The 13,247-nt window shown below is 42.0% G+C and overlaps 1 protein-coding gene across 4 annotated transcripts in view; it reads left to right on the top strand.

Moving 5' to 3' along the window:
- The window catches only part of CTCF (CCCTC-binding factor), a 59,647-nt gene that overhangs the window by 36,654 nt on the left and 9,746 nt on the right, over positions 1-13,247 (top strand). For 3 of the 4 annotated variants that reach the window (XM_038368626.2, XM_043495291.1, XM_038368625.2), the window contains exons 2-9: positions 3,032-3,824; positions 4,544-4,714; positions 6,374-6,507; positions 8,083-8,203; positions 9,265-9,414; positions 10,667-10,827; positions 11,377-11,559; positions 11,913-12,048. In XM_038368626.2, coding sequence (XP_038224554.1) covers positions 3,044-3,824; positions 4,544-4,714; positions 6,374-6,507; positions 8,083-8,203; positions 9,265-9,414; positions 10,667-10,827; positions 11,377-11,559; positions 11,913-12,048 — 1,837 coding nt within the window. In that variant the 5' untranslated portion in view covers positions 3,032-3,043. The remainder of the gene's footprint in view (positions 1-3,031; positions 3,825-4,543; positions 4,715-6,373; positions 6,508-8,082; positions 8,204-9,264; positions 9,415-10,666; positions 10,828-11,376; positions 11,560-11,912; positions 12,049-13,247) is intronic. The other variant, XM_038368627.2, reaches the window with a different exon arrangement.

Below are 13,247 nucleotides of genomic sequence, written 5' to 3'. Positions count from 1 at the left end.
ATTTCTTCTTTTTTTCCTATTTCTCTGTCTTCCTATCATGCTTTTCTGCCCTGCTCTGCTTACCCAGTTCCATTATCTCTTCTCACTATCTCTAAGGTGCCACAAATACTCCTTTTCTTTTTTCTTACTTAGAGAGTGATGCCTCCTTTTATCTCTTAACCTTCCATGTCCCTATCCAGATACCTGGGATAATTGTGATTAGAACAGCAGTTCTCAGCCAGGGGTCTGGGGCCTCCTGGCGGGGTCGCAAGCAGGTTTAAGGGGGTCCACCAAAATAAACCAGAGATCAGGGCCGGCGTTAGACTTGTGGAGCCCAGGATAGAAAGCCGAAGCCCGAGCCCTACCGCCTAGGGTTGAAGCCCAAACTCAATCTCCGCCACCTGGGGCTAAGCCAAATCCTGAGTAATTTAGCTTTGCCGGGCCCCCTGTGGCATGGGGCCCCAGGAAATATTGCTTTCTACCCCCTAACACTGGCCCTGGCTTTTTATCTACTAGATATGCAGAAAAAACATTGTTGTGCCAGATGTGGGCTGTGGAATTTTTATTGCATGTGGGGGGGGGGGGAGGGGGGCTCAGAAAGAAAAAGGTTGAAAACTCCTGGATTAGAAGACAGTTTGCCCAGGCTCTTATGCCTCCACTGTGGGATAAAGACAAAGCTCTGTTCTGATCCCCTGCAGACTGCCAGTCAGTATCAGGCACTCAACTCTTTCTCAGATGTTTATCCATGTGGGTTACTGTACAGTGAACGGCTGATTGGTGTTAGGAAAGAGGGAGGTGAAAGTATATATGAAGCAAAATATCAGTACTTCTGGTATTCAGTGCCCCCTGGAGACTGCAACTTCTGTTTGCAAGAAACATTCTGAAAGCCATAGATTATACACCAGCAGGTGAACCATAGTCTGAGCAGACCATGATGTTGATACATTGTCAAAGCAACAAGTGCTTAGAGAGAATAATCAATAGACCCAAGAAGGGAGGGACGTCTGAAGATGCAATAAAATAGATGTGAATAGAGGCAGATAGCAGTGTGTGTGTGTGTGTGTGTGTGTGTGCGCGCGCGCGCGCGTGCACGCTTGCACACGTGCATGGACATGTATACACAGATTTTTTCAAAATGGATATAGAAAGTTAATCTAAATCATACTTAGGCAACTGTTTAAGTGGTTTGATATTCAGAGGTGCTGAACGATTCCCATTGAAATCAAATAGTTGAATGTGCTCAGCAGCACTGGCAAGCAGGCCAACAAATTTGCGCCTTTTACCCAATATAAAATGTGTCTAATAATATGCTTCGCATTTATTTTACAGCCTTTCATCTTTAGTGTCCCAAAGCTCTTAACAAATCTTGCCACCTTTGTAAGTCCCAAATGAGCTGGCTTCACTAAGTGCAGAGTTTTTAAAATACTCTGAGAGCTGCTTTGGTCTAGTGTTGGGGTCTCATCTCAGAGATCAGAATTCTGATCCTGATTTGTGGCTTCATATGGAAACTAATTTAAACTTTGACCCTATGTTATCCCACCTGTAAAATGGACCCGTGCATGTTCTCTCAAGACTGAGCGGTCATTTTGCTGGGGAATACAGGAATTGTCACTTTCTCTTTTCTGAAGGAGAGCCCTAGCTGGTTCATTGGTAGATGAATATAGTCACCGTGACCATTATTTTTCTCCATTGGCTTTGACAGAGATTTGTCTAGTTTCCAAATAATGGCAATTTCTTAAACCTTACTATTTCTACTCTTGAAAACTAACTTGTGCACAAGCCATTGTCAAAATCTACCAATGCTTGAAATTTTATATATTCTAGTGAGTTTAACAGAGCAATATTGGACAGAAATTTCAGAAAGGAGCTATGTTTACATACTGACATTTTAAAAAATTCTGAAATGTTCTTGTTGCCAAAAAGATCTAGTTATAAACATTTTGAAAGCATGTTTAGTTACAAGGGGAAATCAAAATCAGCCTTCTGCTATGACTGGTGGCAGCCTTAAGCATAGAAAAGCGAGCACCTCTCCATTATAAACCCCTAGAACTCCAATCCTGCAGCTCCAAAAATGCAGGCCACTTGAGCCAAAGGAAGATGTTAGCTGTAGAAGATCCTTGTGTTCTTGCTGAGCTGCAGCCGTCCAGTAGAGGGCAATATGCACAAATACATGTAGCGTCTGATCCGGTTTCCACTGAAGTCAGTGTCCAAAACATCCCTTTACGTTAACAGGAACAGGATTGGGCCCCCAAATGATTCACAGCAAATGTGACTAAATCATCTGTTTTCTTTAAATATGGTTGCATATGAATTTTTTACAGAGATTGAACAATGGAATAGTAATTTTTTTTGAGCTAGAGGGAGACAAATGTGAATTAATCAGAATTTTATTTTGTTTTGTTTTTTTTAATGACTTGTAATTCTCAGACAGGTTGCACTTTCTTCAGATTTTCAGAAACATCTTCTTTCTGTTTTAAGAATAAATCTTGCAGTTTTAGGACCAAATTAAATTTCCAAGTCAGTGTATACTTGTGCTTCATAATAAAAGCTTGCTACAACCGTATTGTTATTACTATATTTTCATGCTTTTTAAAAATCAGTAGTTCAGGATTGCCTTTGTGATATTTCTGGCAATTGTATAAAGTGAGACTATAAGATGCATGAGCAATGAATAATATCAGTGTACATTCTGCCTTTGGGATTTGTAGGTTTTTTTTTATTGTGTTTTTTTTTAAGTATGAAGTAGGAAACGTGATATCACTTACTCTCCTCCCCCATCCCTTCCTTCTGTGAAGCTGGCACAGTAGTTGTTTCACTTCAGATTGTGTTCTTCTACTACTTTGGTATTAAAGCTATGTTACCAACAGTATGTCAATAGAATGTGAATCCAAAGTTCTGCTTTGTTTCCATGTTAGAATAATGGTGAATGTAATGGGTCCCTTTTGTCTGACCATTTGTCTTCAGTCTGAACTTCTGTCCCATCAATTTGTACTGCTTGTTATCAAAACAGTCATCTAAGTGATCCCGTAAAATACTTTTCTTGTTTCTTCAGCAGGAAGGCAAAATGGAAAGCGAGACAATCGAAGCTATTGGGGAGGAGTCCGAAACTTTCATTAAGGGGAAAGAAAGAAAGACCTATCAAAGACGTCGTGAAGGTGGGCAGGAGGAGGATGCTTGCCATATACCACCGAACCAAGCAGATGGGAGCGAAGTAGTGCAGGATGTCAACAGTGGCGTGCAAATGGTGATGATGGAACAGCTGGATCCAACACTTCTTCAAATGAAGACTGAAGTAATGGAAGGCACAGTGGCTCAGGAAGCAGAGGCTACAGTAGATGACACACAGATAATAACACTTCAGGTTGTTAATATGGAAGAACAGCCTATAAACCTTGGTGAGCTTCAGCTTGTCCAAGTACCTGTTCCAGTGACTGTACCGGTTGCCACTACTTCTGTGGAAGAGCTTCAGGGAGCCTATGAAAATGAGGTTTCCAAAGGAGGCCTGCAGGAGGGAGAGCCTATGATCTGTCACACACTCCCTTTACCGGAAGGGTTCCAGGTAGTGAAAGTAGGTGCAAATGGTGAGGTGGAGACACTAGAACAAGGTGAACTTCAGCCACAGGAAGATCCCAATTGGCAGAAAGATCCAGACTATCAGCCACCAGCCAAAAAAACAAAGAAAACCAAAAAGAGCAAGCTCCGCTACACTGAGGAAGGCAAAGATGTGGATGTGTCTGTGTATGACTTCGAAGAAGAGCAGCAGGAGGGTTTGCTGTCTGAGGTTAATGCAGAAAAGGTGGTGGGCAACATGAAGCCCCCTAAACCAACAAAAATCAAAAAGAAAGGTAAATTAACTATTCTTAAGTAGCTCTGTTTAAAATGTATTTGTCACAATGGGAACTTACGAAAGGGCTGGAAAAAATGACAAACTCAGCTAGGCTGTATTGGGAGTAAAGCCCTTGTGTTAGTGATAAATGTCCTCTGTTAAAGCCATAAATAGAAGCTCTCTGTTCTTCCATTTTCAGAGGAACCTTCATCTTCTGTTCCTGTGCTACGTAGCTGTTTTCTTTGCTTTGAATATGATGCTTTGACCTTGTTGCTACCATACACCTAGACTACAAACTATATTTCGCTGGATAATGTAGATGTTTGTTTCCGAGATTTTAGTATTTATCAACAGTTTTATACCAAATGATGATAAACCCAGAAACTATGTTGTTGTTTTATTAACCAATTACCAGCTAGAATTGACAGCAAAAGAATGCAGTGTTTGATTTTCTCTTACTATAAATCTTGATTATTAATGATGCGAAAGCCTTTTGTCTTGTGAGAACAGTGCAGGAAAGAAAATGATTGACATGCGAATTAAAATCCTAAAACAATAGCTTATCACTGCCTTCTATTTCTAATAGAAAATAGAGTTCACTTTTTAGTTGCACAAGATTACTTTCCATGTAACAGCTTCATGGAACAAGGAAAGACTATTGGAATCTTGAACCTAACGTAGTATACTGCAGTGGAGTACATGGCTGATTAGAGTAAAGCTAGTTTGCTTTGTGGCCAGGTGTAAAGAAGACATTCCAGTGCGAGCTGTGCAGTTATACTTGTCCACGTCGTTCTAACTTGGACCGCCACATGAAAAGCCACACTGATGAAAGACCACACAAGTGCCATCTCTGTGGTAGAGCTTTCCGGACAGTCACGCTGCTGAGGAACCACCTCAATACTCACACAGGTATTGTATGCAGAGCTAATGCTGTACAATCAATAAAGACAAGGTTATAGTTATACTTCCTGTAAAGTAGGAATTTTATAGGATTCACTCTCATATTAGTCCTTCTCTCCCTTGTATCTTCAAAATTTCTCCTATAGGATATTCCTGTAGGGAGAGGATTTCACAGTGCTGTTACCTCAGTGTTTCTGATATGAGCCCAATTAGCTTTGCTTTTTGTCTTGCTGGGCCAGTGGAGAAGTTCAGTGTGCATATGGATATAACTTGACAAATGGCCTGATCCAGCTCCCTTTGAAGCTATTGGAAAAATACCTTTGACTTCAGTGGAAGTTGATTCAGGCCCTAAGCTTACATCAGTTCCATGCTGATGCTCCTTCTTGTATGGAAGCAGGACAAGGACAGGGCCAAAGATGAACAAAAGGGACAGAAACCCCCAAGAGAAGAATGGGTTTGGACTCACCCGGTGGCGCCTCCTGCTGGTCATCCTTGGGAATTAGCTTGATTTCTAGCCCAGAGCACCCTCCACAGGCCGGTGATCCATCTTACCACTGGCCCCAGTCCCTCCCAGGACCCAGTGCCCTTGCCTTGGGTGCTGCCCCCCTGGCAGTACCCCCACTCCCTGGGTCTTCCCACCCTGGGGAACCCTCACCCACTATCTCCACATCACCTCAGTCATGGCTACTGCCATTCACTGTCTAGCCCCTGCGCTGTGGGGCAGACTGCAGTGTAAAAGCCAGTCATCACAGGCAACAAGGGGTTTGGACTGGCTGCCTTTACCCACCCTCAGGTTGCCCCTCTGCAACCCCAATACCTATATGGGCCTGGGACCAGGCCCTGCAGCCTGGGGAGTTGCTGGCCTAGGGCTTCCCAGCTCCTGAGGCCTTTCCCCAGCCCTGCCTTACTCTAGGTCCTCATGTGAGGTCTCTTTCCCTCCCTGCCAGCCTGTCTCTCTTTCTAGCCACAGAAAGACTCTGCCCAAGTTTCTGACTCCCAGCCTTTATCAGGGCCAGTTGGGCCTTGATTGGGGTGTGGCCCAGCTGTGGCAACTTCCCCAATCAGCCCAGCTTCTAGCCCAGAGTCCTCCCTGAGGGCTGGCCTTTCAGCTCTTCAGGGCAAGAGCTACAGGGACCGATACAAAATTATTATAAAGTTTATATGGGAGAGGGAAAAATAGAAATCAGTTACTTAGTTTTGTTATAGATGCTTCTTGAAGTACTTGCCTAATGGCGAGTGGGAATGAGAACAAAAATAAAGCCACCACTCTCAACAAAGTGAGTGGATGGGAAAGATGTTTCCATATTCCCAATTTACTCTACACATAGAACACCTAGCTAAATGATTGGATTCTAAGAATAACCATGGGATCAGAAAACAAAACACTGTATTGTCTACCTATATATGTGGTGTTTTATTTAGCTAAATACATCCTTTTGATCATCCTCAAAAATTGTCAATCTCTTTAGTAATATGATGGCTATTTTACACAAAAGTGGCAACTTTTCAGTTCAAGCGCACAATATTTGTGCCACAGTGTCTCAGGTTTTTCAGATTATGAATCCAAAGTTTCTAATTTATAAAAGCGAAGCTAGCATGCGTTTGTTTTCATTGGCTCATCACTCAACTTTATTATTTTCCCCCTCCTTTCTGGCTATACACATATAGGTACTCGCCCTCACAAGTGCCCAGACTGCGACATGGCCTTTGTGACCAGTGGAGAGTTGGTTCGGCATCGCCGTTACAAACATACTCATGAGAAACCATTCAAATGTTCGATGTGCGACTATGCTAGTGTAGAGGTACGTTTGGGTTAATTATTACCACAGAACCAACCATTCATGCCATACATCGCAAGGGTCTGTGTCAACAATTTGCATTAAAACATTTTATTTAGAGGAGTTTACACTTTGGCCATAAAAAGTATTTGAGCAGAAATTTTGCTGTCTTTGAAAGCAGATGGTTGGATTTTTTAAAAAAATTAAAATAAAGAGAAATTGGTTTGTGGGTGGTATGCGCACAGAAAGTCTAAAGATTTTTCACTATCCTTTTTAATAATATTCAACATTCAGGGTTAATTAGCTAACTCCTGGATGTAGGAGGTAACAATATTTTGAGATAAATATACTTTAAGGTTGGCAACACCCTCAGATGTAAGAAATGTGCTCAGTCTTGTACCGTGCACTTGCTTGTTAAGAAGAATGAGCATCTGCTGTCAAAATGAGTCGAGTGTTTTTTGTTTTTCTTGCGTCTCTCTTCTCCAAAAATCTGTCTTCTCATTCAAAATTATTGAAAAGCTGACTGGGCGAGAGCTTCCTGGAATGTTCTTCTCCTTCCCTTATCAGCACTGAAGCTGAAGGAGTGTTTTTAAAATAAACGCAACTTTAAAAAGAAATTACTAATGCTGGGTAGTAGGGGGAAGAGGCTTAGGCAAGCTGAGGATCAGCATGGTTGACGGGAGTGGGACGTGCAGTAATAGGTTGAGATGGTACAGGAAGAAATAGAAGTGTGCATTGCAGACTCATTGTAGTTGCCCCTTTTTGATTTGAGTGGTTAGCAGGTTCAGGGTGTTGTGGGCGCTCCAGTTAGGAGGAGAAAATTATGATGGGCATGTATTTTCGTGTTGACAAGTAGTGTACAAAGTTCTTTTTCCTTGAACTCATGAAGAACCAAACAAAAGAGATTCTTTTCTTACAGCCCTAAGACTCTTTAGCCAGCTTCACAAGCCCTCCTCTTTAAGCTTCTGTCAGGATCACAGATTCTCCAGACTGTGCCTGTTTTATTCTGTGCTGTCTCCAAGTCATCCTTCTCTTACTCTCTCACACATTTCTGGGCAGCCTTGCATTTGTCTTTGGTTTGGGTTTGGAGACTGCTATTATTTCAGTCACTTCTTTACATTCATCCCGAATGAAAGATGGTGGTTATGCCTGATTCATAACAGCAAGATTTAACCCAACCAACAGCACCGTCTAGGTTCTTTTGCTGTGCAATTACTGTGAACTTTTAATCTGAGCTCTTTATGGATATGAAGTTCTGAGGGCTGCAATGAATGCAGTACAGTGATTTACATATTGTAGTTGTTGAGAAATAACCAGATAATCACTATGCACATCATTCCCCTGAGCTAGCTTGTTCCGGATTTGTTGTGGGTCAGTAACCATGCAACATGCCCATACACGTTGGCTGAGGCTATTCCATTTCACATCTATACTGATTCGTGACATGGGCTGAACCTTTTGGGTAATACAAGAAGTCAAAAACCCAGCAGAATACTTCAGTTTAAAAAAACCAAAACTTATCACTGAATTTCTTGGCTTGGATTTTGAAAGACTGTCTTATTCATCTGTGCTAACACCAATCACATTCTTGGATTTCAGGTCAGCAAATTGAAACGCCACATTCGCTCTCATACTGGAGAGCGCCCATTCCAGTGCAGCCTGTGCAGTTATGCCAGCAGGGATACTTACAAACTGAAGAGGCACATGAGAACCCACTCTGGTATTGATTCCATGCTTGGTTAATGTGCTATTGGTGCTTCAGCATTGGGCATAGAGGCTCAGGAATGCTAATGTATGCTAGAGCTCTCAACACACCTGTCACCATGAACCTGGCAAAATGAAAGATTGCTTCATGTTTACATAGAAAAGGTGTAAAGTCTGTGAGAGCATGCACCCGGGTTTAGCATCTAAATCCATACGTTGAAAGTTGTTACTGAATTGAGAAATGGGAGTTTGCTTGAGAAAGCCTGTCTCCAATTTTGTCACAGAAAACTAAAAATCTGTTTAGCAGAATGAGAGCTCTAGAATACAGGCATACCATAAAATAGAAAGGTAATATAAATCTCTGAACATCAGTATTTACCCCATTTTCAGTCTTCTCGCAGACATTCAGAGTCACACTTGTTCAATGTTTGGTACAGGAGCATTTCACTAAGTGAGTTTGTGGAATTCCCATGGATAATTGATAACAAATACTAGTGCAATACTAATCTTACTGCTAAAGTGTGAAGGAAAAATGTCTTGTAAGTGGGGGGGGGGGGGGGATATTGGCATTTGTGAAAGCAAAAATCTGTTAGTGCATGCCAGATCCTTACATAGAATCATAGAATATCAGGGTTGGAAGAGACCTCAGAAGGTCATCTAATCCAACCCCCTGCTCAAAGCAAGACCAACCCCCAATTTTTGCCCCAGATCCCTAAATGGCCCCATCAAGGATTGAACTCACAACCGTGTGTTTAGCAGGCCAATGCTATGTTTCACATGAGCTCTTCACAAAATGCTTGCTGTACCTAACTCCTCAGCAAGGCAGGTCTGTTTTGGAACCAAGGTGATGAGTTGCACAGTGGTTTTGTGATGTGGGCAGACATGTAGTAGGGGGACTGAGACTTCCCTAAACTCCTCTAGCCTCTGAAAGGGATAGATCACCAGAGCACTAAATTATTGTGCCACCAAATCCACATTTTAACTGTTCTTTCCAATGCAGGTATGTTTTTAATTAGACAAGACTGGTTAATGAAACTAACTTCATGCACCAAATACTTTTTTCTTCCCCTATCAAAGGAGAGAAGCCTTATGAATGTTACATCTGTCATGCTCGCTTCACCCAGAGTGGCACCATGAAAATGCACATTTTACAGAAGCACACAGAGAATGTGGCCAAATTTCACTGCCCCCACTGTGACACTGTCATAGCAAGGAAGAGTGACTTGGGTAAGTATCGCTTAACCTGGTGGTGAAAAAGGTCTTTGATCAGACCAGAGTTGACAGAGGAGTTTTCACAAGGCACAGGGATTAATATAGACTAAATTGCATAGGCTGTAGATTCTTGTGAGTGGTGCAAAATATGACACTTACTGACTGAGTGGTGTTGGACGGTAATTTGTTGGGTTTTTTTTATAATAGCCACCCCTTACTGTGAAAACTATTGGCTGCTTCTAATACTATTCCAGCGTGGCAGCATGCTTACCAAGAGCACAAAGCAGGCCACCAGTGTGGTGCCCATCAACATGCACTTACTGAGCCCAAATTAAAATGCTGTATTGCTGGCTCTACAGAATTTGCTGTCACTGCCCATCTAAGGGTGTCAGACTGGCTCAGTGAGTCTCAAGGCAAAAATAGGCTATTCTAAATAAACTTGGAGCAATAAAATGACTATCTTCTGGGCAGCAGTCCTTCTGCTGCTGCTGTTCATAGAAAAGAAATCCGGCACATTAAATCCCTTGAGATAGTCATTGTACACTGTGCGGGGTTCTGACAGGGATAATAGTCTTGCTGGATTGTAGCAGTGCAGTTCCCTTTGCTATGATTAAGTCTTTCAAGGTTTGTATTATAAACTGCTATTGTCACAAGGTAGGGACTTGGTAAAAGTTCGGTGGTGAAGTGTGGCACAACATGGCTGGGTTCCTGGCGCTCCCACTTTGACTTGAATGATCTATTCTTCTCACTCTTCACAATTGTATGGGGTTTTTTAACCTCTTTCTCTCTCTTCCAAAGTAAATTGAAACCCACAAAGCAAAGAAACTACTAATGCCAAGCTCTGGTCTGATACTCACTGTTTTACCTTGCTCGTTTTGCCACACCCAAAAGAATCTGCCTGCCTTGCATTTTAACTCCTACTCTTCATGGGACATCGTTTTGTGGTTTAATAAATCAGAAATTTTAATGAGCTTATTAATGAGATGTTAGTTCTCGGGGGCTTTCCCAGCAAATTAGTATACGTGCATTTAGTTTGGCAATGGAAACAAACCTTTTTGGTGAACAGGAAAACAGACATTTGAGGAAGAACTTGCTAATCATACATGGTGCTGTTAATATAATTTCAAAGTATTAATAGGGCCCAGGCTTTTGGCTTCCAACCAGATTAAATAATGAAAGCACCCAAGAGGATAGGTATTAAGAGAATATCTTTACCATCTGTAATAAAGGAGAACAAAGGGTTAAAGACATTTTCTTGTGCTATTAGGTGTTCATTTGCGAAAGCAGCATTCCTACATTGAGCAGGGCAAGAAGTGCCGTTACTGTGATGCTGTGTTCCACGAGCGATACGCTCTCATCCAGCATCAGAAATCTCACAAGAATGAGAAGCGCTTCAAGTGTGACCAGTGTGATTATGCATGCAGACAGGTAAGCCTACTGGTGATTCCAGAGAGGTTGGCTGTTCAAACAGCCCTTGTGAATATCCAGAACAGCATTGTCATCCAGGCATAGCAAATGTGGGCTAGAAATCAAACATTAAAGAAAAAACTACTAATCTTTGTAGCTGATCAAATTTAATGCCTTCTCTTTTAGTTTGTTAAGGACTGATATAGGAAAGTGTAGTGCCCTTTTACACTGGCCTTAGCCTTCCAGCTAAGGGTCTCTTTACAGAAGTTATCTTCTAAAGAAGACAAAGAATGGAATATGTTTGTCACAGCACTGGCGTATTGGCTGGCATAGGGAAAAGAGACTGCAGTTAGGATCCTGGCAACTGCATGTAGCATGGATGTAGATGTCCCAACTCACCTGAAGGAGCATCTTCCTCCCCTCCTAGATGCTGGTCTCAGAGTGAAATATTGGAGCTCTTCCCCCCAGTAATGACAACTGCTAACCTTTTGCATTCATGTGTCTGAGTTCATGTTCATTTCTGCTCTGTGTTTTGCTTCACTCTTCTGAAAGTGTTTCTCTCAATGACAGGAGCGGCACATGATCATGCACAAACGTACTCATACTGGAGAAAAGCCTTATGCCTGTAGCCATTGTGATAAAACCTTCCGTCAGAAACAGCTCCTCGATATGCACTTCAAACGTTACCATGACCCCAACTTTGTCCCTGCTGCCTTTGTCTGTTCAAAGTGTGGGAAAACATTCACTCGCAGGGTAAGTGAGCAGACCACGATTTGAATTGACCTCTGTAAGGGGAGGGAGGCTGTTCCAAAGAACAATAAGCTGTAAGCATGTGTTTGAGAAGGGGAGCTGGACGCAGGTCATACTTAGTTTTAGTGTATTCTTTGCAGCAGTAACCACCTAAGGAAACTGAAAAGACAGTTGATGACAACATTCAAAATAAACATACATTAACACAATCGCTGGTTTCTCTGGATTCTACATAAGTGGAGTTTTTTTTATTTATTTTTTGTAAGGAATAAGCTATCCGAAGTACAACTTGATTTGTAAATACAGGCCTGCCACTTGGTTTTGATTTCAATGTTCGTTTTCCTTTCCCTGATTAGAACACCATGGCTAGACATGCAGATAACTGTTCTGGCCCAGATGGTGTAGAAGGAGAGAATGGAGGGGAGCCTAAGAAGGGAAAACGTGGGAGAAAGAGAAAGATGCGTTCTAAAAAAGAAGATTCCTCTGATAGTGGTAAGAGCACTGTGTAATGAACTGGTTAAATGTACCTAGCCTTTCTTATGAGCTTGCAGTAAACCATCTCTTTCCTATTGGTACCTTATTCATCAAGATTGTCTTCACTGGAAGTCGACAACATAGTTATTGCACATGCATTTCATTCCCCTTGGAATGCTATATTGTGTGAGTGTATACACACAAGTATAACAACTTTTACCATCACTGACTACAACTGTAAATGGCCTGTGTTCTACGTATGTCTCGGTATACTCCAGCTATTGTAAGACTGATATCTAGGGCCAGTTTGTGAAGTGGATAGAGCAAAGATGCAGCTCAGGCTTGCTTTTGAAGGATAGAGTTTTATTGCTGGATGGGAGTGAATGAGGTAGATAAGGAGGCTTCTAGCTAAAGTATGTAGTAAGTGGGTTTCTTCTCTGGCTTCTGGTGGAATTTTGGGGTGGATGTTCTGTATTGTATAAGGGTAAAAAGTGATGTTGCTGTGCACCATGTGAATGAGCAGCTGATCTGGAGGAGATCTGTGCTAGTAGACAGTGGCTCTTAATTTCTCTTTACAGTAGATGAGGTGAGGACTTGTAGCTATTGGAGATGACATACAGTGACTGGAAGGAAGGTGGTTTCCTGTGGACAGTGGATGGGATTTGAGTCAGAGTTGAGGTTTCATAGAACTCGAGTTCAGAATTCTCTGGCTTTCTAAGTGTAGTTGTTTTAAAATAAGTAGCACCTTCCAGTGTTCTGAAGCAGTTGAAATATCTTAACTTTATTTAGTTTTATTGTATTTATGTGTATTGCTGTTGCAGCTGGATGCATTAGGGCCTCATGATGCTAGGCACAGTACAGATGAGGAAAAACAGCCCAAGAGAGGGTAAATAACTTGTCCAGGGTCACTCCGAAGATCAGTGGCAGAGCCAGAAATAGAATGCAGGTCTTCTGAATACCAGACCAATGCCCCAGCCACTCACTTCTTGCTTGGGAATTAATTTACTTTGTTTCTTTTAGAATGTGGCTATATCTTTTTACCAGGAGAGCATTTTTTGCATTCATAAATTCCTTGATTCTGACCAGTTGAGAGCCTACAAACTCTGCAAGCTTGTTTTGTCTCCTGGAAAGTTGAGAGCTAGCTGGCAAGTGAACAAATTAAGCTGGGGTGGCATGCACACTAGTGCAGAGAAGATTGCACCTGCTGGGGAAGTAGG

The sequence above is a fragment of the Dermochelys coriacea genome, chromosome 12, assembly GCF_009764565.3.
Source record: "Dermochelys coriacea isolate rDerCor1 chromosome 12, rDerCor1.pri.v4, whole genome shotgun sequence".
Taxonomy (NCBI): Eukaryota; Metazoa; Chordata; order Testudines; family Dermochelyidae; genus Dermochelys; species Dermochelys coriacea.
The sequence above is the reverse complement of the archived record's forward strand: the minus strand, read 5'-3'. Positions and strand labels throughout refer to the sequence as shown.